The 22,727-nt window shown below is 41.7% G+C and overlaps 1 protein-coding gene across 1 annotated transcript in view; it reads right to left on the reverse strand.

Moving 5' to 3' along the window:
• Positions 1-16,568, reverse strand: part of STX12 (syntaxin 12) — a 31,226-nt gene extending 14,658 nt beyond the window's left edge. Inside the window, exons 1-3 of the mRNA XM_014463066.2 lie at positions 16,386-16,568; positions 2,772-2,841; positions 630-729 (exon numbers count right to left, since the gene is read on the reverse strand). Of these exons, the coding sequence (XP_014318552.1) occupies positions 630-729; positions 2,772-2,841; positions 16,386-16,503 (288 nt within the window). The 5' untranslated portion in view covers positions 16,504-16,568. The remainder of the gene's footprint in view (positions 1-629; positions 730-2,771; positions 2,842-16,385) is intronic.
• Between the last annotated feature and the right edge of the window lie 6,159 nt (positions 16,569-22,727).

Consider the following 22,727-nt stretch of genomic DNA (forward strand, 5'->3'; position numbering starts at 1 on the left):
AGTGACAGGTAAGAGTCCAGCCACAATGGAGGGAGCACATCTGACTTCGTGAACGTGTGAACAGAAGGCAGGGAGATCAACGAAACAATGAATCCCTATAAAAAGTGTGTGTTTTTAAGGATTTAAATGGCCACTGAATAAAATTACTTGAAAAGAGAAGTCTTTTTTTTCCTGAGCATTTTCTCAACCTGAGACCTATGAAAGACTTGTGAAAGTGAAGGCAAAATGTACAAGACATGTGATTGGAATATAGAGATACTAGATACAAAACAAATTAGGATGAAGCCTGAAAACGTAAAGCTGCTAGCCCAAACCCAAAAAGATGCAAACGCTGAGATTCTTCTTCAGTTAAACCTATTTTATTAGTATATTAATGTTATTAGTAATAACTGCAGCCACCACATATTGAGTACCTACTAAATGCCAGGCACTTTGCAAGATCTGGTGCACACATTCTTTTTCTTGTCACAATGGCCACATACTCCCATTTTACTGATAATGAGGTTGAGGTTTAGAGAAGATCTATCTAGCACCAAAGGCCAAGTTATTTTTGTTTCACACACTGTATTTCCATTAAAACAAATTCCTTTTTTATTAAAAAACAAAACCAAAAACCAGAAAGTACCTACCTGTTCTGAGGTCGATAAGGGGAGGGGCAAGGACCCTAGTTCCTTCAGTAATTCATTTGTTTCCTTGGCAAGCTGATTTGTCGAGTGTTGCAACTGCTGCCTAAGAGAGAAAAGACAGGTTTCAGAATCTTCTCACTTCTTGCGAGCTGCTATAGTTAGTATCAGCTTATCCTCCGGGTGTCTCACAATGCAGAGAATAAAAGGGTACACGAAGAAATAGGTTCCTAGATGCCTGCGTTCACAACAAAATTCCAGAACTACTACCCAGTCAAACCCATGTCAAGGCTTCCTCCTATTACCGAGTAGAAAGAACGTGTCTCAGTGAAATCTGATGATCAGGTATTTTACTCTTTGGGGAGAAAAGAAAAGCATATAGCAGTTGTGACAGAAATGTAAGAGGAGCCACTGCCCCACAGCTAAATCTAATAGTTTTAACACAAAACTCTCTCAATGAGTTGTCCAGGAGTTCGCACGGCTATTGTCACAGTCCACTGCCTAGAGACAGAGTCCTGGCAGCTGGGTGAAATGTGCATTAAAAGCACAGCTCCTACCCTAGGGAGCCAGCTCCCAAGATCTACTCCCAAGTTCTTGCTAAAAGTTGATGCTCCTTCAGCTTTAGCTTTGACTCCCTCCCAGTCCTTTATGCTTGACTTTCTGCTGCTTCCCTCTAAAACAAAAAGCCCTATAGTGTGAAAACATATATCAGGAGTAGAGAGGGAAGGACATTAAAGAGGCAAGGATATATAATATATTAGGTGGAAGTGAAAAGTAGTGGAAATAGCCCGGCCGGTGTGACTCAGTGGTTGAGCGTCAACTTATGAACTAGGACAGTGGTCGGCAAACTGCGGCTCGCGAGCCACATGCGGCTCTTTGGCCCCTTGAGTGTGGCTCTTCCACAAAATACCACGTACAGTGCGATTGAAACTTCGTGGCCCATGCGCAGAAGTCGGTCATGGCACATGCCTGGGTTGCAGGCTAGATCCCCAGTAGGGGATGTGCATGAGGCAGCCGATCAATGATTCTCTCTCAGCACTGATGTTTCTCTCTCTCTCTCCCTCTCCCTTCATCTCTGAAATCAATAAAAATATATTTTAAGAAAAAAGAAATGTAGTGGAAATACAAAAAGAGCTCCTCTCAGTCATGATTTCCTCCATCTGGCCATTTCTACAAAGGTTTTCAGGAGGACAGAGAAACCACACTATTAATTATTAATGGTGTTTTTTTCACTGCAAAGGGGTCTCCAAGATAAAAAACAAGAGAGTCAAAAACAAGAGGGAGTCCACAGGAGCCTGAACATCCCAGACAGGACGAACATATCCAGAGATATTCACATCTCCCTGGAAAACGCTCAATGTAGTAAGTTATTCTCTCATTTCACAAAGTCTAGGACAGGAAATAAAGAACACTATTCAATATCTTTTAAAGACCAAGAAGAGAACTTCGAAAAACAGAAATGTACTCAGAAGGATATGATCAAAAGAATCAGCCCTAGCTGGTTTGGCTCAGTGGATAGAGCCTCGGCCTGCGGACTGAAGGGTCCCAGGTTCGATTCCAGTCAAGGGCACGTGCTCAGGTTGTGGGCTCAGTCTCCAGTAGGGGATAGCTGATCAATGATTCTCTCTCCTCATTGATGTTTCTATCTCTCCCTCTCCCTTTCTCTCTGAAATCAATAAAAATACAAAAAAATTTTAAAAAAAGAATCACATGTGCCTACTACCAGTCTACTATTCTCTGACTCCCCCGGAATCATTCTGAATACATCTTCCTAATAATGTATAGAGTTGGGAAATCCAACTACATGAAATGAGCTCTGCAGATCATCAGGCCTCTGCCAACAGGGAGGCTCATTTAGGCAAAATATAGTTCAAGAGAAGCAGGGTTCCCTTCTTTATTTCCCTAAGTTGTTCTGCTAAACTGCCCAAGGGAAGAAAGAACCAGAGATCAAGGGCTTTAAGAGGCAGGAAGATCACAATCCATTGATTTATTCTGTTGCCCCTCTTCTAGATCCACCTATTACCTCATGTCCCACTGCCTCTCATTCTGACTTCACAGGCCTGACACCTAAGCAGCCCCGCAGCAATGACTTTATGTGTGTCCTTGAAGGACCCTCACAAAACCCAGCCTTGTTAGGAAGCTACTCACAGATTTTCCTGTAGCTTGGCGGAGTCCTGCTTAGTTTCTAGTTGGCTCATCAAATTCTTTAGCTGAACAGCTGCAGAGAAGGGGGAGAAAGACTTGTTTAAAGAAAAATAGATTCATCATGAGCACCCTACAGCTAAGATCACCAGTTTCTTTCTATATCCTGAACAAGTATATGCAACTAATAGAAAGCTTGCTATGATCAAAACCTTGGCATATACATATACATTCCCTTTAAAACTAAATTCCTGCCAGCCAGCATGGCTCGGTGGTTGAGCATTGACCTATGAACCAGGAAGTCACGGTTCAATTCCTGGTCAGGGCACATTGGTCAGGGCACATGCTGGGCTGCGACTTGATCCCCAGTAAGGGATGTGCATGAGGCAGCCGATCAGTAATTCTCTCTCATTGATGTTTCTCTCCCTTTCTCCCTCTCCCTTTCTCTCTGAAATCAAAATATATATATTTTTTAAAAACAAATTTCGGGGTTCACCTTTGTCCTATAGAGTAACTACATCTCTAAGTAGAGGGTGATGGTTTTGTTCATCACCTCCAAAGAACTTCTGAATTTTTCCAAATACTGGATAAAAATGAAGTAACTGCCGAAACCGGTTTGGCTCAGTGGATGGAGCGTCGGCCTGCGGACTCAGGGGTCCCGGGTTCGATTCCGGTCAAGGGCATGTACCTGGGTTGCGGGCACATCCCCCGTGGGGGATGTGCAGGAGGCAGCTGATCGATGTTTCTCTCTCATCGATGTTTCTAGCTCTCTATCTCTCTCCCTTCCTCTCTGTAAAAAATCAATAAAATATATTTTTTAAAAAATGAAGTAACTATTTATGTATTTATTTATTTATTTATTTATTTATTTTTATTGAGTTCAGAGGGGAAGGGAGAGGGAAAGAGAAATTGAAACATCAATGATGAGAGAGAATCTTTTGATGAGCTGCCACCCACACATCCCCTACTGGGGATCGAGCCCTCGACCCGGACATGTGCCCTTGGACCTGAATTGAACCAAGAAACCCTTCCAGTCCCCAGGTTGATGCTCTATCCACTGAGCCAAACAGGCCAGAGTGGTAATCACCTTTAGAAGGGCCTTAATACCAAATATCAATTCACAATAAAAACTACAATCCACTAGTACACAATAATTTTTTATAGAAAACACTTTTTATAGCAAAGACAATGTATATTTTAAAAAAATATTTTTAAAATTGATTTCAGAGAGAGGAAGGGAGAGAGCTAGAAACATCGATGCGAGAAAATCATCCATCGGCCACCTCCTGCATGCCCCATACTGGGGACTGAACCTGCAACCCATGCATGTGTCCTGACCGGAAATATGCTCAACCACTGAGCCACACTGGCTGGGCAATGTATATTTATTATTAATAAAAAGTTACCACTGACTGAGCACCTCTGTGTGCCAGGCACTATATCAGGAGCTTTGTATACATTATCTTATTTTCACAGCAAAAAATCTGAAGCAGATATATCTTCATTTTGCAGGGGAGGAAATATATTTAAAGAAGTATCTTATATAAGGGTACACAATAAGTAGAAGGGCAAAAAAGTCAACCTCAGTTATATACCTGTGTTCTTTCAACTATGCTAACTATAGTCTAATACATGGTTTTGTTAGATAATTCTACCTTTTCCTAGATATTTTGCTAAGACTAAGGAATGATCATGTTTGAATCCTGGATGTTTAAGCCTCTAGCCCTGATCCAGCAGTGATCCAAAGGAATTGATTATCTAGCAGTAAGAAGGAACACTTTTAAAAAAATATATTTTATTGATTTTAGAGAGGAAGGGAGAGGAAGAGAGCAATAGAAACATCAATGATGAGAGAATCATTGATTGGCTGCCTCCCGCACACCCCCTACTGGGGATCGAGCCTGCAATCCAGGCATGTGCCCTCGGCCAGAATCGAACCTGGGACCCTTCAGTCTGCAGGCTGACGCTCTATCCATTGAGCCAAACCAGCTAGGGCAAGAAGGAACACTCTTAACAACAGCCTGCCTGGGAATCTGAACACCCCCACCCGTCCTCATTGATTTCTGCAACGGGAATAGAGCCCTCAATTTCTTTTGTGTCCTGCTACCATGTCCTTTTTTATGCTGTGGAAGTTCTAAGTTCATTGAGCATCCTTATAACCAGTGTTTTGAACTCTGAATCTAGTAGATTGCCTGTCTCCATTTCTTTTTCCTCTGGAGTTTTGTTCTGTTCTTTCATTTGGGACATATTTCTTTGTCTCCTCATTTTGGCAGCCTCCCGGTGCTTGCTTCCATGTATTAAGTAGAGCTGCTACGTCTCTGGGGCTTGATAGAGTGGCCTAATGTAACAAGTGTTGTGTAGGATCTAGTGCCACAGCCTCCCTGATCACCCAAGCTGGGCACTCCAGGCGCTCCTCCTCCACCCCATGTGGGCTGTGTACACCCTCCTATTGTAGTTGAGCTTTGATTGCTGTTGGCACATCGATGGGAGGGGTTTACCCCCAGGCCAGTAGGCTGCAAGGATTGGCTGCAACCACCGACTACCAATCCCTGATCACCGTGCAGGATCAGCTGTGCAGGGACCACCCCATGGAGCAGGACTTATTTCAGCGGGGCTTTGGTGCCCACTGAGTACACCCCTTGAGTGTGTCACTTGAGGTGGTTGGGTGGTGCTTCGAAATGGTCTGAAGCTGTCCACTGGGTGTGCTGGGCCTCCTGAAGGTACAGGCCAAGGTCAGTGCCACCTACTTTCTGCCTAGGGCAGTGGTTCTCAACCTTGGCTGCACATTAGAATCACCTGGGAATCTTTAAAATCCTGATTTCTGGGCCTCATCCTCCGTAAATTCTGTTTCTTTGTTATGGGATGGGGCTACAACATTAGTAATATTAGGGCCTAGGGTGACCCAGCATGAGCTACAAAGTGATCTGCAGATGGCTGCTACCTGTTCTGGGCTTAGAGGTGCCCAGGTGAGGTCAAGCTGTGAATCAAGGCCAGCTGCTGCTAGTGCTCGGTGTGGGGGGGCCACTTTTCATGAAGTATGAGGCACAACGAGACCATGTGCTGCTCTTTTGAGAGATTTTAGGAAAGTCAAAGCATGAGCCAAGACAAGCCATTCCTATTAAAAAAAAAAAAAAGCCACTAGAAACAGCTTGGGTGGGCCCCACAGGTTGGGTTGGGCAGGCTCTCTAGAATCACTAGGGTGGGGCAAACAGTGTGAGCCTGGTGGATGCAGACTTAGATATGGTGCCTGCCTGCCAGCTCTGGGGGGCACAGGGGTCTCAGAAAAGGAACAATGGCCTCTGCCAGCACTTTTGTGTGACAGAAAGCCACCCCACCCCAGCTTTTACCCTGATAACAAACGATTCAGTTCCTCCCCTCATGTCCCAGCTGCCTTTCAAGCTGCTTGCCTCTGGAGCTGGAACACAGAGGGAGTAAATCAGAGTAAGTCCATGTGTGGGCCCTTTAAGAGGAACTGCCCTGGGCTCCAGCAGCCTTCTGTCTCACTCAGCCATAATCCCCGCTGATTTTTACAGCCAGACGTTATAGGGATTTCTCTTCCTGGCACTGGAACCCTGGGATCAGGGGCTGGTGTGAGGCTGGGATCCCTCACTCCTCAGAGGGACCTCTGCAGCCAAAATATCCCTCCTGATTATTACCCACCACACGTGTGGGACCAACCCATTCTGCGTCTCTGCCCCTCCTACCGGTCTCAATGTGGCTTCTTTAAATCCCTAGTTGTAGGACTTCCATTCAGCTAGATTTCAGGTGTTCTGAATAGTGGTTCTTGTGTAGTTTAGTTGTAATTTTGATGTGGTTGTGGAAGGAGGAGAGGATCACATTTACCTACAGTCATCTTGCTGGGAAGTCTCCTATCTATTGTCTTTTTGCATCTACAGTACCATACCTTTGGGATGTCAAAGTTATCTTTTCCAGACCCCTCAGGACACAGCCATCACACCAGATCACCAGAACATGAGGCCACAGAACCCCTCCTTGTTATCTTATTGTCTACACACCATCTTTGTGTTGTAATTGATAACTATCGTGTACCTACCAATGTAAAAGAAGTATGTGTCTCTTTGTTTTACTTTTTATCCAATTTCAGAGATTTCCCTGCTTTGCTTTCTCCCACATCTCTAATCTACCAACAATGGACTTCATGTAACCCCACCCCACCCCCCACCTGCAAGTCTCCTTTGATTCTAATGTATAAAATAAGCTGTAAGCCCCTGAGGCACCTGTTATTAATTAGTGACTTCTGCCAAAATATTCAGTTTAAATATAGAGAAATATGGTTTACCTAGAACATTGAAAATTAAACATTTAGAGCCTCTAGGGGCATTCTTAAAAATAATAATGAGCTGTAAAGCTGCCATTACCTGGAGCATTTTCTCAATTCATTGAGATTTTGCTTCCTGGCAATTGTCATCAGTTTGGCTCAAGTAAACTCTTCTACATGACTTTTTCTCAAGCTGGACTTTCTTTTGTGGACAGTCTCTAACTCTGATAAGAAACAATGATTAAGCAAAATCTTCTAAATGATTGCTGGGTGACTCTACTCCTAAGTGGCAACTGAACAACCTAGTCCTTAGCAATATCACAAGTTACTTCTCCCTAGCCAAAACAATCACTACTATATCATGGATGTGTGAATCCAAAATTTCTAAACTCAAGAACATATAGGTTTATACCACTTTTTCCCCACTTTTTTAAAATCCTCACTTGAGGATATTTTTCCATTGATTTTTAGAGAGAGTAGAAGGGATGGAGGAGAGGGAGAGAGAGAGAAATATCAACATGAAAGAGACACATCCATTGGCTGCCTCCCACATGTACCCTGACTCAGGCTGGGAATCCAACCAATGATCTTTCAGTCAATGGGCTGATGCTCTAACCACTGAGAAAAACTGGCTAGGGCAGGTTTACAGCACTTTTAGTGATGATTTTATCTTATTTTGAGACCATGTTTTTCTAGCAAAAATGTAACTAACTTTATAATGGAAATATAGGATTTACTTGATTATAGGAAGACGTAATCACTATAATCACTGCATTCTGCTAAGATAGCATTATATGGCTCAGTTGGTTGAGCATTCACCAGGAGATTGCCCATTCAATTCCCTCCCAGTCTGGGCACATGCCCTGTTGCTGGCTTTATTCCCAGAGGGGGCATGCAGGAGCAGCTGATCAATGTTTCTCTCTCATGGATGTTTCTATCTCTTGCTCCCTCTTCCATCATCTCTTTGAAATCAATCAATTAAATAAATAAATAAAATCAATTACAGCATTATATAAGCTATAATTTTTCACATCAATTTCTTTCTTATCTAAGTCAAATGGGAATCAGGATATCACTAAAGGTATCAGCTGGCTAGCCAAACAAATAATTTATGAAAGAAAGCAGACATTCAAATTTACTGAGCATTTACTATGTGTTATTGGGCTATATTTTCGATATGTTATAATAAAAAGTATAGTTGATCTTTGTTTCTGGTTCTTGGCACAAACCCTTGGGATTTCCTGAGTGATAGGCGTGTCTTTGGTTATTAATAAAGAGCCCCTTTTGAGCACACCAAGTTTATGCTAATGAGGTGACTTGGGTGGGGCCTCTAGATAACCTTAGATTGGGTGGGACTGGTCACCACAGTGACCAAATGATTAGAAGGTTGGAACTTTCAGCCAGACCCAGGGACCTCTCATTTTGGCCTGTTTCACGTAAATGAGGTTTCCAAATTGTACAGTTCTGATTGGCCTAAATCATGCAGTTATGAATGGTTGGTATAGATGCAAATGAGGATATTATTTGCATAGTTCTGACTGAACTGGGCAGGTCCCAGTCCCTTGGTAGAAGGTGGACTCAGACAGCATAAACAAGTGGAGGGTGGGGGAGGCATAGTGTACAGAGTTCAGTCAAGATATTTGCTCTCAATAAACTTACATTTTAAGGAAAAGAATAAATAATAGCGTATACCAGGTTGTTATAAGTACTATAAAGAAAAATAAATTCAGGTCAGGGCTAGAATAACAGGGGGTGGGGAGTGGGTATCAGTTTATATAGGGTGGTCAGAGAAGACTTCTGACCAGGTGACACCGAGCAAAGATCTTAGAGGAAGTAAAAGATCCAGCCATGTAAGTATCTGGGGGAGAAGTTTTCTAGCAGAAAGAGCATCAAGTACAAAGTCCCCAAGGCAAGAGCACTTGGTGTGATGGAGAAACAGAGAGGAAGCCAGTGTGACTAGAGAAAGAGAACAGAAGTGGCCAAAGAGGCAGAGGGGAGCTAGACTGTATAGGGCAGTGGTCGGAAAACCACGGCTCCCGAGCCACATGCAGCTCTTTGGCCCCGTGGCATGGGCCACGAAGTTTCAATCGCACTGTACGTGCGCGCCCGCACGTGGTATTTTGTGGAAGAGCCACACTCAAGGGGCCAGTTTGCCGACCACTGGTATAGGGCCTTATAAGCTAGTGCAAGGACTTTGGATTTTAAATGAGAAGCCACTGGGTTTTGAGCAGAGTGTCATAATAACCAGAATTCAAACCCAAGACTAATTTCAATGGCTATATTCTTTGTACCACGTTATGTTATCAAAAGGCTAACGCTTAAAGGAAATAGAATGTAGTGACACAGGGCTGGCCTCCATATCCCAGTGTTCCACGTAGCCCCACCTTGCCTATCTGATACCTCCCTAACTTAATAGCTCTCCACTCTAGATAGGCTAATGTCCTTGCTCTCTAACTTGCTCCCTTCCCAACTTCCTCCCACCTTTGAGAATATTCCTGTGTGCTCACCAGAGTCCAGCAGAGTGACACTCAGTGGGTATATAAGTAATTACTGATTAACTGAGTTAGCCTTCCTTTTATATCATGACACTGTCTTTAAGGCAGAAGATATGAATGAACATGAGCTGGCAATGAGACCTGAACTCTAAACCAGACCTGACTAGGTATTAACTAGGTATGTGGCACCACTCAAGTCATTTCATGTGCTGGGTCTCTTTTCACCAACTGTACATGACATTCAGGTTGAACTACCATATATTGAGTACTTACTATTTGCCATTGTACTTTTTATTTGTGTGGGTGGATTTGTTTTTCTCATGAAATCTTTACAACTCTGTGAGGATTAAATGATCTCTAAGTACTCCCACCACTGCTCAATGCTAAAATTCAGTAATAACAAAGAAGCTCTAAAAAAATAAAAAAATTTAAAAAAGCAGAATGATGCTGTGTAACCAAGGAATTATTTTGCAAGCCAGAATTTGGCTTAGAGAGGCTCTACCAGTGTACAAATGGGACTGGGCTGATTATATGCTGCTGGAGAACAGGGACCACATTCTAATCATTTTTGTATTTGCTTAACCACACACTCGCACACACATCCCTCTAGATGACACATAAAGGTAGATCTTACAAAAGTTCAAGGAAACATCTCCTTTTATTGACTGTCTTTATAAAGTAGAGCGCTCTCCTTAGAAATTATAGCGATGTGTCAAAACATCAAGTTATTAATCATCTATCCAAACTTATTATCCTAGAGAGCAATGGGAATTTTTATTTAGAAAATCCATTAAAAATCAATTGTTATTTCTGTATTCCCATCTGAGAACTTTTTTCATGTAGATTGTTTTTTACTTCTTTTGTTGAGCTTACCTGAAGTTGTGTGTGTGTGTTGGGGGAAGGCAGCGGAGTCAGGGAAGTATGGGAGAGGGAGACATTATAGGATCATTTGCTAGCTAAGCACCAGAATTAATCCAAACCTCCATCAACTCCTTCTAAATTCCTAAATATTAAGAGATCTTCCTAGCCCGGCTGGTGTGGCTCAGTGGTTGAGTGTCAACCGATGAATATATTTTAAAGATATCTTTTTTAAAAAATATATTTTATTGATTTTTTACAGAGAGGAAGGGAGAGAGATAGAGAGTTAGAAACATCGATGAGAGAGAAACATCGATCAGCTGCCTCCTGCACATCTCCCACTGGGGATGTGCCCGCAACCCAGGTACATGCCCTTGACCGGAATCGAACCTGGGACCTTTCAGTCCGCAGGCCGACGCTCTATTCACTGAGCCAAACCGGTTTCGGCTAAAGATATCTTCCTAAAAGTTTTTATCAAAATAAATATCACATGATCTTACTCATTTGTGGAATATAATGAACAACATAAACTGATCAACAAAAATAGAACCAGAGTCATAGAAGCATCGAACAGACTGACCAACCTATGAGGGAAGGTGGGGGATGGGGAGGTAAGAGATCAACCAAAGGACTTGTATGCATGCATATGAGCATAACCAATGGACACAGGGATGTGCTGGGGGGTGGGGGTGGCCGGGGAGAAGTCAAGGGGGAAAATGGAGACTTATGTAATACTTTAAACAATAAAGAATTTAAATTTTAAAAAAAAGTTTTTATAAAGATTCAAGTATCAGATACCCCAAATTTCAAATTATAAGGCCCGTAGTTTACTGGAACCTAAAGAAGCAGAATATTTTGCATACTGCCCTCCATAACCACCACCATCAGGGATTTATTCAAAAATAGTGTCGCAATGACCCATTTATTTTACATCTAAGAATTATGTCCCTAATAAACCTAAAGCACAAAAATAAATAGAATGTTTACATATACACTTCTTTTCACTTGAGTGTATTTAAAATGTCAAAAAGTAAAGTGATACTTTTTGAAAAGATTTTTATCAAAATGAATTGAATCTAAAAGGGTTTTCTGCTCAACCTGGTTAATAAGAAAACTCTTTTCTAAGCATTCTAGTTCCATGTAAGCAATTTTGTTATTTATAAAACTAGGTTTCATCCAGCTGGTGTGGCTCAGTGGTCACGGTTCGATTCCTGGTTAGGGTACATCCCCGGGTTGCAGGCTCTCGCTCCAGTGTGAGACATGCAGTAGGCAACCGATCAATGACTCTCTCTCATCACTGATGTTTCTATCTCTCTCCCTTCCTTTTATTGAAATAAATAAAAAATATATATTTTTAAAAAACTAGGTTTCAATTTCTCCTATCACTGACATTTTTGTGTGTGTGACTTTTCATTTTTTAAAGGATGTCCTAGCTAAAACTTTTAAAAGACTACAGAGCAAATCAATTTATTTGACATTACAGCTAACATCCACACTAGGAACTATTCTAAATTGAACACTCTTTATGTGTTTTTAGCTGATATCAGCTTTAAGCAGAATCTGAATCTCCATCCAAATCAAATCAAAGTCTAGTCATATCAAAAGCATCATGGGGTGGGGGGGATCTTCTTCATTTGACAGACTCTAATGCTCTAATTTATACTTCAAAAAAACAAACAAATAAAATTCAACCTAGAACACATTACTTACAACAAATGAGAAAATGCTAGCCTATGAGGTGCTTATGAAAATGATGTCATTTTGTGTCTTATTCTGAAAATTAGGTTTACATTGTTTTTATATAGCTTCAGTGAAAATGACCTGACTTTTAAAAATTAACTGTAAGCCCTGGCCAAATAGTTCAATTGGTTAGAGCATTGGCCCGACACACCAAGGTTGCAGGTTCCATCCCTGGTCAGGGCACATACAAGAAGCAACCAATGAATGCATAAATAAGTGTAACAACAAAGCAATATTTCTCTCTCTCTCCCCCTTCGTGTATCTCTCTCTCTCGCTCTCAAATCTATAAATATTTTTTAAATAAACCACTATATTACAATAGTAAAGCTCCAGACTAAACTGAAAATGAATACTAAATATCAAAGGTATAATCTTCCATTTACCATACCAGTGATAGTATATGTAATGAGCAAAGACTAAATTATGACTGCCTATGTGTTATTCCTGGTTCCACCACTTTCTAGCTTCGTGATCCTGAGCAAAAAAGTCCACTCCTCTGTGCCTCAGTTTCCTCACCTTAAAAATGAGAATAACAAGAGAACTTTCATGTGGTTGTTGTGAGAATGAAATGAGATAATATGAAGCTAAATTTAGAACAGTGTCTGGCATATAAAAGAACTCAATTAAAGATGGCTATTATTATCAAACTCAAGAATAAGAAAAATGTATTTGGCAATGATAAAATCAACTAGGGACATATTGAATGCCAATTATATATCCATTGCTGTGCCAGGAACTGGAGCTAACTGAAGAGAAACGTACAATGTATGGTCTCTCTATTCCCATAAAACTAACAGTGATCTTTCTAGTTGGAATGACAAGGTCAAAAAGCATAAATTAACTAAAGAATTCAGAATATAAGCAAGCGTGAAACTGTGAAAACAAATTGCCTGCAAATTCAAAGAAAAATAAAAGATAGCTAACATTTCCTAAACACTATGTTGCAGGTACTGTTTTAAACGCATGACATTTAATCCTCATAGCCTTATGAAGTAGAGATTATTATTAACTCCATTTAATAAATGAGAAAATTGAGAAAAAGAGAGGTACAGTAATATATTACATAGCTTATAAGAAGCAGATCTAGGATTCAAATACAGGTGGCCTGACTCCTGAGCCTGCTCATCTAACTAATAAACTATAGTTGGGCAGGGAACTAAACCAAAAAGACTACCATTTACTGAATGGCTACTATGTGCCAGACACTATACTAAGCACTTTCAAACGTCCCATTTTAACGATACTATTCATTTTTTAAATGGGATAACAGGTAAAAAGGGGAAATAACCTGTTCAAGGTTAACAGTACACAGAGGAGCAGAGACTCAGGCACAGACCTACTGACCCTAAAGCTCATGCTTTCTGATTTCACTGTCAAAAGCAAAGGAAGGCTTAGTTAACAAGTGGCAGGAGTTAAGTACCACTAGCTATCCCATGGGTATAATTTGGATAGCTAGTGAGGTAGGAAAAGATATTAAAGAAAGAAGAACAGGATGAGCAAAAGCTAGTGTTTAGGTATGTTAAGAAGGAAAGCCTGACTACAGCAAAGGGTGTAGAGAAGTAGACAATATGGCTAATTTGGGTTAAGATGACAGAGAGAGTAAAAGGAAGGAGGAATGTTAAGATCTGATGCAGCAAAAATTCAGAGCCACTTAGGCGCTTGAGAAGGTGAGTGGTATAATGAAAACAGGATTTTAGATATACTGCAGATAGCATTATCAGGATGCGCTAGAATGGGAACAGAGACACAGAGAATGCCGTTGGAATACAGATGCTGAGATCATGAAAACTTGAGAGGGTGGCAATAAAATAAAAAGCAAAGGGCAAATATGAAAATAACTTAGAAAGAAAAACCTATAGAGTTCCATGATAATCAGTTTTAAGAGTTCAACTGTTTTTTATTTTTTAGTAAACAAAATAATATCAATAAATTAGCAACATTAAAGAACAGAAATGCTGTTCTTTAACTTCTTCATAGATAACTTAGAGGCCATTATTATGTTTCCTATATTTGCCTCAGCAATACCTGCTCAGACCCGTCATTCTACAACAGGCAGAATTAAGTATTTTTCTTCTGTACCCCACACATAGTAACAACAACCCTCTGTACCGAGCAGTCAACCTTAGCTGTACCTACAACAACCCACACAGTGGCCTCACAGTGACCTGCTGTATTTCCGGGTTGTTATAATATTAATATAATGCATGTAAAGAATGTTTCATACTGCCTGGCACACAGTATATACCTAAATGTTAGTTAGTAATGTTATTAATGGTTGACTCCAATGTCCCTTGGGCCCAATTCCCAATCAACAGTTAAACCTTATCAATTCCATCACCAAAGAAACCTCTCCTATCCTTTCCCTCCTTTTTACTGTCACAGCACCAGTGTCTCCCTTCCAATTCAATTTACACGTTCCTAAAGAATTAAATCCAACTCCCCCTAATTCAGCACTTCAAGCCCTTCCTGTTTGGACCCCAACTTACCTTTCCAACCCTATTTTCCACTACTTTCTGAAGTCCATCACTCTAGCCAAACCAAATCACTTTACTTTTTTCTATGTACAACTCATGCTTTCCCACTACCATGACTTACTCGTTTTATTCTTTCCTGGGATGCTCTTCCGCTCCTTGCTGTCAAAAGTTCAAATCCTTTCCATCACCTTTCCAGACCGAGCTCAAATGCCATAATGCCTTCCTACACCATTCTCAACTGAAAATGATCTCTCTCCCCCCGGAATACCTACATAATGTTATTTATACCTCTTCTATAATAGTGATCCCTTTCAACTTTATATTTCAGTTATGTACTCCATAGAAACCCTTTTGAAAGGATCCATGCCAGTTCCTATAGTATTTAACACACAGCCTGATACTCAAACGTAGAATGATTTCACAGACATTAAAATGAGATTTCGCCCCAACAGAAAACTTTCATCATTGAACCAGAATTTTCTGATCTAACCTGTATTACAGCTCCCTCACAAAGAGAAATTGCAACACAAAGTACTGTATTTCCTAGCCAGTGGTCATGTTAATTTTTTTTTTTAATGCCTGGATTAAACAGGCCACTTACTCTTCTTTCCATTTTCAAATCACCCAGTCTCAATCCCTTCCCATCGAAAACTTCCCACTTCTCAAATTGTACATTGTGTATTTAAATTTAAAAGCAAAGTGATAGACTGTTCCTTCATACAGAAAATAATTGTAATTCGGGACCAACTAGTTCTGCCTAATACAGTACAGCCAAGCTCCCAAAAACACAACAAACAACAAGGATGATGATCACCATTTTCCAAGTAAAGTTGCTGCTGCTGACCTCCGATTGATAAAGCTCTGAGCTGATTTCCAGGCACAAGAAATGGCCAGTATTTGACTCATTCAGATAGTCTCCCTCAGACCCTGCTTGTGGGGACGGAGTTTTAAGACGAACAATGACATTCTGAAATCCACCACCGGCTCTACCGTGTCTTACTTATGTGACTGTGGCCAAGTCCCTGAGCTGCTCTATGTATCAGGTTTGTAAACAACTGCTTCACAGGCTTGAAATACAAATGTATATGCAAACCTTTTGCTACAAAAGGCAGATGTCAACTGAAATGTTTTTGGTGAATTCTCTTCGTTAAAACAGAAGTCATCTTCCTCCTCAAATACAAGTCACTGTATCTGATGTCCAAATTCATTAAAGGAAGAACTGTTTTAAGTCACCCAAACACAAGCTCTCTCCACTTCCCTTAATTGAAAGCTGCTGATTTCCAAGGAGCCGGAACTGAGCAGAATGTAAACTTAAAGTCTAAATCAGTAAACAACAACCGATGCAAACTGGTCAAAGAGGAAAGAGAGGTGGGGGCGCGGGGGCGGGGCCGGGGCGGGGCGGAGGGAGGCGGATGACAGGAAATACTCGGCTGACCACTGCGCCCAGTCACCTCACTCCTGCATCTCCAGGTGACACACACACACACACACACACACCCTCCCACCCTGGGGCTGTCAGCCTGCTGTTCTGGCCCCAACACCAGGAGGGCATAACTCTGAGACCGAGCTTCCTTCCAGCTGGGGCTCGGGACCCTTGGGGAGTCCGGGCCTGACAAGGCTGGGGGATGACAGCTCGCCATCGCCAGACTGGAAAGCCCGACACGGTTTCAGGTGTGGCCTTGGCCTTGGCCGCAGCCCGGCTCCGCGTCCCAGCAGCCTCCCCCAGGCCTGTTCTTGGGGTAGCCCCCACCCCCCAGCTCGTCCCCCTGCTCACTGGCTTGGCTGATCCGCTGAATATTGCCGCTGCACGTCTGGATGATGCTGCTGAAGTCCCGAGGCGGGGGCCCCGAGGGCCCCGGGTTCCGGTACATGTCTAAGGGACCGTAGGACATGACGAGGAGCTGAGACCGACTCGCCCTGCACCGCTGTCCCACCGGAAGCAGCCACCAAGCCCGACCGCAGGCTGACTGGGAAACCGGGAAGAGAAAGGGCGGGGAAGGGGCTGAGGCTGCGTGCGCACTTACCCCACCCCCACGCAGTGCGCATGCGTCTGCCCCGCCCTGCCCCACAATGCGCCTGCGTGGCTGGGACAGTGCCCTTGCAGCGGTTCTCAACCTGTGGGTCCCGACCCTTTTGGGGATCCAGCAACCCTTCACAGGGGTCGCCTAAGACCATCGAAAACACATATATAATTACATATTGTTTTTGTGATTGACCACTATGCTTTAATTATGTTCAGTTTGTAACAATGAGAATACATCCTGCATATCAGATATTTACATTACGATTCATAACAGTAGCAAAATTACAGTTATGAAGTAGCAACGAAAATAATTTTATGGTTGAGGGTCACCACAACATGAGGAACTTAAAGGGTCTGGGCATTAGGAAGGTTGAGAACCAAGAGCCGGAGCCTGGCCTGACTGGCGGGGCGATGACGTCACATCGTTGGAGCTGGGATTGGAGGAGCTGGGGGTGCGGTGTTGTTTCTCAGCAAAGCACGGTGACAGCAGGCAAGAATTTTCGATTAGCATAAAATTGTGCCAGATGATCTCAGCTCTAACATCCTTTTCTGTTCTATTCTGAGAATTCAGGCCCAAATATGGGAGTATTAGACAACGTTGAAAATCTGATCCTTAACCAAACTTCTGAAATTCCTCATTCTACTTCCATCCTCTATGGCTTTGTTAGTATTTGGAGTACTTTTACGGTTTACAAACCACTTTCATTTCTCCTTCCACCCCTCTTCTAATCAAAACTATAAAATAATATAATATTTATTGAGCACATACTATGTGTGAATCATCACTGCAATTCAGTTGTTCATAAGCTCTTTCCCAGCAAGGGACCATGTTCTAACTATATTTTCACCTTCAGAACAGATAATGTACAATTAATTTTTTAAATGTTGAAGTAAAGTAACTGAACAAAGTAAGCGTCATTATTTTCCCTTTTACAATTGACAAAATTAAGACCACAGAGGTTAATTTGACTGTAAAACCCAAACACTAAGCTAACTCCATTGTCATCTCACTACTTTCCTAAAACGCATTCTCATATTCCCAAATTCATTCTTCATCTAAATCTCATCCAAATAGCCTCTTCATCTGTATCCCAAACCAGGATTTCTTGGAGAACTAGACCCTCAAAATTTTAAAATCATTTCTTTAAGTAATTTGTAGTGTATGACCTCTTCCCATAGACGATGGCATTCTATGGACTGAAGGGTCTCAGGTTTGATTCTGGTCAAGGGCACATGCCTGGGTTGTGGGCTCGATCCCCAGTGTGTGAGAGGCAGCCGATCAATGATTCTCTCTCATCATTAATGTTTCTCTCTCTCCCTCTCTGAATCACCATTATACAGGGTGGGACAAAAGTAGGTTTACAGTTGTTTGTATGGAAAATAATACAATAATAAATAATAATAAACTTAAAAAAAAAGAAGATGGCATTTTGTGAGCTATGGTAAATGGAAAGACATGGGTAGGATTTGGGCTAGGGAGCTCCAGATAGGGAGAAGTGAAGGGGAACTGGTAGTGTTTATTTCCTGTGTTCACCCCACCCCACCCCAGCCTGCTTTGCAATCTCTGGGGAATGGTAAAGAGAGGAAGCTGCTTGCTGGAGGGTACCCCAAATGGGTGAATGCATTCAGCCTTAGAGCTTTTGCAAGCTAGTCTATCTCTATTTTTTTAAATATATTTTTATTGATTTCGGAGAGGAGGGGAGAGAGTGAGAGAGATAAAAACATCAATGATGAGAATCATTGATCGGCTGCCTCCTGCACGCTCCCTACCGGAGCGCAAGCTCACAACCCGGGCATGTGTTCTTGCCTGGAATCAAACCCGGAACCCTTCAGTCCACAGGCCCACGCTCTATCCACTAAGCCAAACCGGCTAGGGTTATCTGTATTTTTGTTGGAACATTTATAAGAGCATTTCTTTCTCTATAAAGAGACAAATAACATTTGGGGGCTCTCACTCTGGTTAAAGCCCTACCATTTTCTAGAATCCATGGTTTTATGTCATCTTATAGTAAACCGTACTTTTTTAAAACTGTAAAAGAGTCTTTAGAATGTTTTCATTTACATTTTACTCTGTAAAGTGAAGTAATAAAGGTATTTTTCTCGTAGCAATGGAAGACACTGTAGTTGCTGTTATTGTTTTCTTTCTCCATCTAAAAGTAAAAGGGAGCCCTAGCTGGTTTGGCTCAGTGGATAGAGCATCGGCCTGCAGACTGAAGGGTCTTGGGTTCGATTCCAGTCAAGGGCACATGCCTCAGTTGCAGGCTCAATCCCCGGCCTGGGCCCCGGTTGGAGTGTTTGAAGTGCATGTGGGAAGCAGTCAGTCATTGTGTCTGTCTCTTTCACAGACACATCAATGTTTCTCACTGTGTGTCTCTCTCCCTCCCTTCCACTCTCTCTCAAATCAATGGAAAAATATCCCCAGGTGAGGATTAACAAAAAATAAAATAAAAAGTGGTTATTGCCCTGGCTGAGTAGCTCAGTTGGTTAGAGGATCGTCCCCATACACCGAGGCTGTAAGTTTGACCCCGAGTCAGGGCACATACAAGAAGCAACCAATGAATGCATAAGTAAGTGGAACACCAAATCAATGTTTCTCTCTCTGCCTCCCTTCCTCTCTTTCTCTTTAAAATCAAATTTTGAAAAAGAAAAGAACGGATAGCACAGGACACAGATGGATAGCCACTTTTTATTTGACTTGATTTTTAGAGAGAATGGAAGAGAAAGTTGCTTCTTTCATCTGCAACCTTTTCTTCTCAGTGTGATTGATGCTCTAACCAACTGAGCTCCCTGGCCAGAGCCTTGTGTATTCTTTCATAGCAATACATTTTTACCTTGCAAATACTAGATGTCAAATGAACATATACCGAATTTATGCATGAATAATAAAAAATAATCACAGTTTCTTAAATGCTTACTCAGGTGACGTGAACAAATTTTACAAACATTTATCAGTAATCCCCAAGATAAAGCCCATGAGATAAAGACCACGTGTGGTCTGACAAAGTTAGGTTTATTAACTTAATGCTGTAAGGGAGACTGCACACCAGAGGAATCTCGGAGCATCACATCAAGCACAGGAAGAGATAGTTATTCTAGGATTTGCGGGGGGGAAATGGAGTGTAGGTAAAATTTAAAAGAATTGTTTCAGTATAGCCTCAAAGCACACCAGGCTATTTGTAAAGATATTCTCATCAGGCCTGAGCTGATAAGAGGACTCAGAGATCTGTTTCCTTGGAAACTACAAGGTGAAGATAAATATGGAATGTTGTATCTGGAAACCCCTTATCTGAAGCTTTGCACCCAGGTTGGAAATTGAGGCTGCTTCTCTGTGTCAAAATAACTCAGATCCTCCAAGCAAGAATGTTCCATTCTGCCTGATATTTCAATTTGCCAGTTTTCTTGAACTCTGTGATTTTAAAGGATAAGTTTCTCAGCATTATGTCCTTTTGTTAATTGATAAAAACAGTTTTCATGGTTGGCACCCATCAAGATGAGATTAGCTCCTTGGTTACAGATAAGGAAACTGGTTCTCTCTAGAGGTTCTAGGTACTTGCCCAATGTCATACAGCTATTATGTTGCAGAGCTGATTCATACATATTCTATGGCTCCGCAATTCTACACCTAACTATAAAGTCAACGCATATGTGTTTCAAAAACCAAGTATAGGAATGTTCAAAATAGCGATTTTTAGGATTAAGCAGTACTTTTCTGTATTAACTGTTGTTATAATTGACATACAATAGAATGCACAGATATTAAGTGTTCAGAGAGTTTTGACACTTGTATATACCCATGTTACCGCCACCCAAACCAAGATATAGAAAATTTTCATCATCACCCCAGAAAGTTTTTTTGAGCTACACTCCTTTCTAATCAATTCCACTTACCCCCAGAAATCACTTTTTTATTTTTATCTTACACATTAGTTTTGCCCGTTCTTGGACTTCACAGTGATGCAATCATATTTCATGTACTCTTCAGAGTTTGGCTTGTTTCAATTTACATGTTTTTGAGATTTATCTATAATGTTGCATTTATCAGTAGCTGTATGACATTTAATCCTCCAGGATATGTGCATGTATGTATTTATTTGAGAGAGAGAAGAAGGTAGAAGAAGAAAAAGAGAGAGATTGGTTGGTTGCCTCCTGCACGTGCCCCAACTGGGGATCAAATGGCAACCTGGGTATGTGCCCTGACTGGGAATGGAACCCATGACCCTTTGGTACATGAGACGATACTCCAGCCAATTGAACCACACTGGTCAGGGATTTGGTCTTTTTTTATTGCTAAATAAATGTGTAAGGCTGAGTAATGTATAAATTAAGATGATTTACACAATAAAGGTGGTCATAAACATAGCCTACAGTCTTAGTCTGTTTGGGCTGCTATAACAAAAATCACAGACTGAGTAGCTTATAAACAACAGAAATTTCTTCCAGTTCTGGAGGCTGGGAAGTCCAGGATCAAGATGCTAGCATGGTTGCTTTATAATAAGGGCCCTCTTTTCAGTTTACAGCCAGCTCCTCCTGGCTGTGGCCTCACGTAATAGAGCTTCAAAGGAATCTCTCTCTGGAGCCTCCTTCATAAAGGCACTAATTCCGTTCATGAAGGCAGAGCCTATGCACCCCCACCTCCTAATACTAGCATGTTTGGGTTAGGATTTTGACATGAATTTTGGGGAGAACACATTCAGACCATAGCACCTACAAAATAAGACTATCTTAAACTTATTTAGAGAAAATAAGTTGTCATGGATGGAGTCTATAAAATAGAATTAGGATGTAAGTGATAATACCTGAAAGGTACCTGTTATTAAACTAACAGCAAGGTTTCAAACTAACACATTCTTCTTAAGATGGTATCTCAAAAACCTTTCACTCATACCTTAAGTTCCTCCTATATTATATTTTGAATAATAATGATAAAATATAAAATCAAGGAACAATGGTGTTGTGCAATATCCCACTTAAATGGAAGCCACATGAGGTCAGTAACTTTGTGGATGTTCTTCACTGCTGTATACTCACTGCCTAGCACAGTGCTTATAACAAAGCAAGCACTTCAACTGGATAAATAAAGTCACAAAAGAAAGAATGAGCTATTCTCTGATGGACATGAAACTCTCTAGTAGCATAGTTAGGCTTTTAAATTTGTTTTAAAATATATTTTTTAGAGAGAGAGAGAAAAGGAGAGTAAGAGAGAAACATCGATGAGAAGCTGCCCACTGCAACCCAAACATGTGCCCTGACCAGAAATTGAACCAGCAACCCCTCAGTGTGTGGGATGATGCTCAACCAACTGAACCACACTGGACAGGGCAGACTTCAAATTTTTTAGGTTGACAAGCAAGACAAACTGTTTTCTTTTTTTTAGTATATTTTATTACTTTTTTACAGAGAGGAAGGGAGAGAGATAGAGAGTTAGAAACATCGATCAGCTGCCTCCTGCACACCCCCCACTGGGAATGTGCCCGCCAACAAGGTACATGCCCCTGACCGGAATCGAACCTGGGACCCCTCAGTCCGCAGGCCGACGCTCTATCCACTGAGCCAAACCAGCTTCGGCAATGTTTTCTTTTTTTTACATATGGGTGTGTGTGTGTGTGTGTGTGTGTGTGTTAATCCTCACCTGAGGACATTTTTCCATTGATTTTTAGGGAAAGACAGAAACATCAATGTGAAAGCAGCACATCGATTGGTTGCCTCCTGCACAAGCCCTGACCAGGGCCCAGGCTAGGGAGGAGCCTGCAACCAAGGTATGTGCCCTTGACTGGAATCAAACCCGGGACCCTTTGGTCCACAAGTGGATGCTCTATCTGCTGAGCCAAACTAGCTAGGGCTATATATGGTTTTTTTTATTGGTTTTTAGAGAGAGGGGAGGGAGAGGAATAGATAGAAACATCGATGAGAGAGGAACATCATGGAGATGGGCTGCCTACTGGGGATCAAGCCCACAACCAGGGCATGGTGCTCTGACTGGTAATTGAAAGGGAATCAAATGGCAACCATTTGGTTCCTAGGTCCTCAACTGCTGTGCCACAGCCACCAGTCAAAACTGACTGTTTTCTAAGTTGAAGGGAATAATAGGATTTA

The sequence above is a fragment of the Myotis lucifugus genome, unplaced genomic scaffold (assembly GCF_000147115.1).
Source record: "Myotis lucifugus unplaced genomic scaffold, Myoluc2.0 scaffold_197, whole genome shotgun sequence".
NCBI lineage: Eukaryota > Metazoa > Chordata > Mammalia > Chiroptera > Vespertilionidae > Myotis > Myotis lucifugus.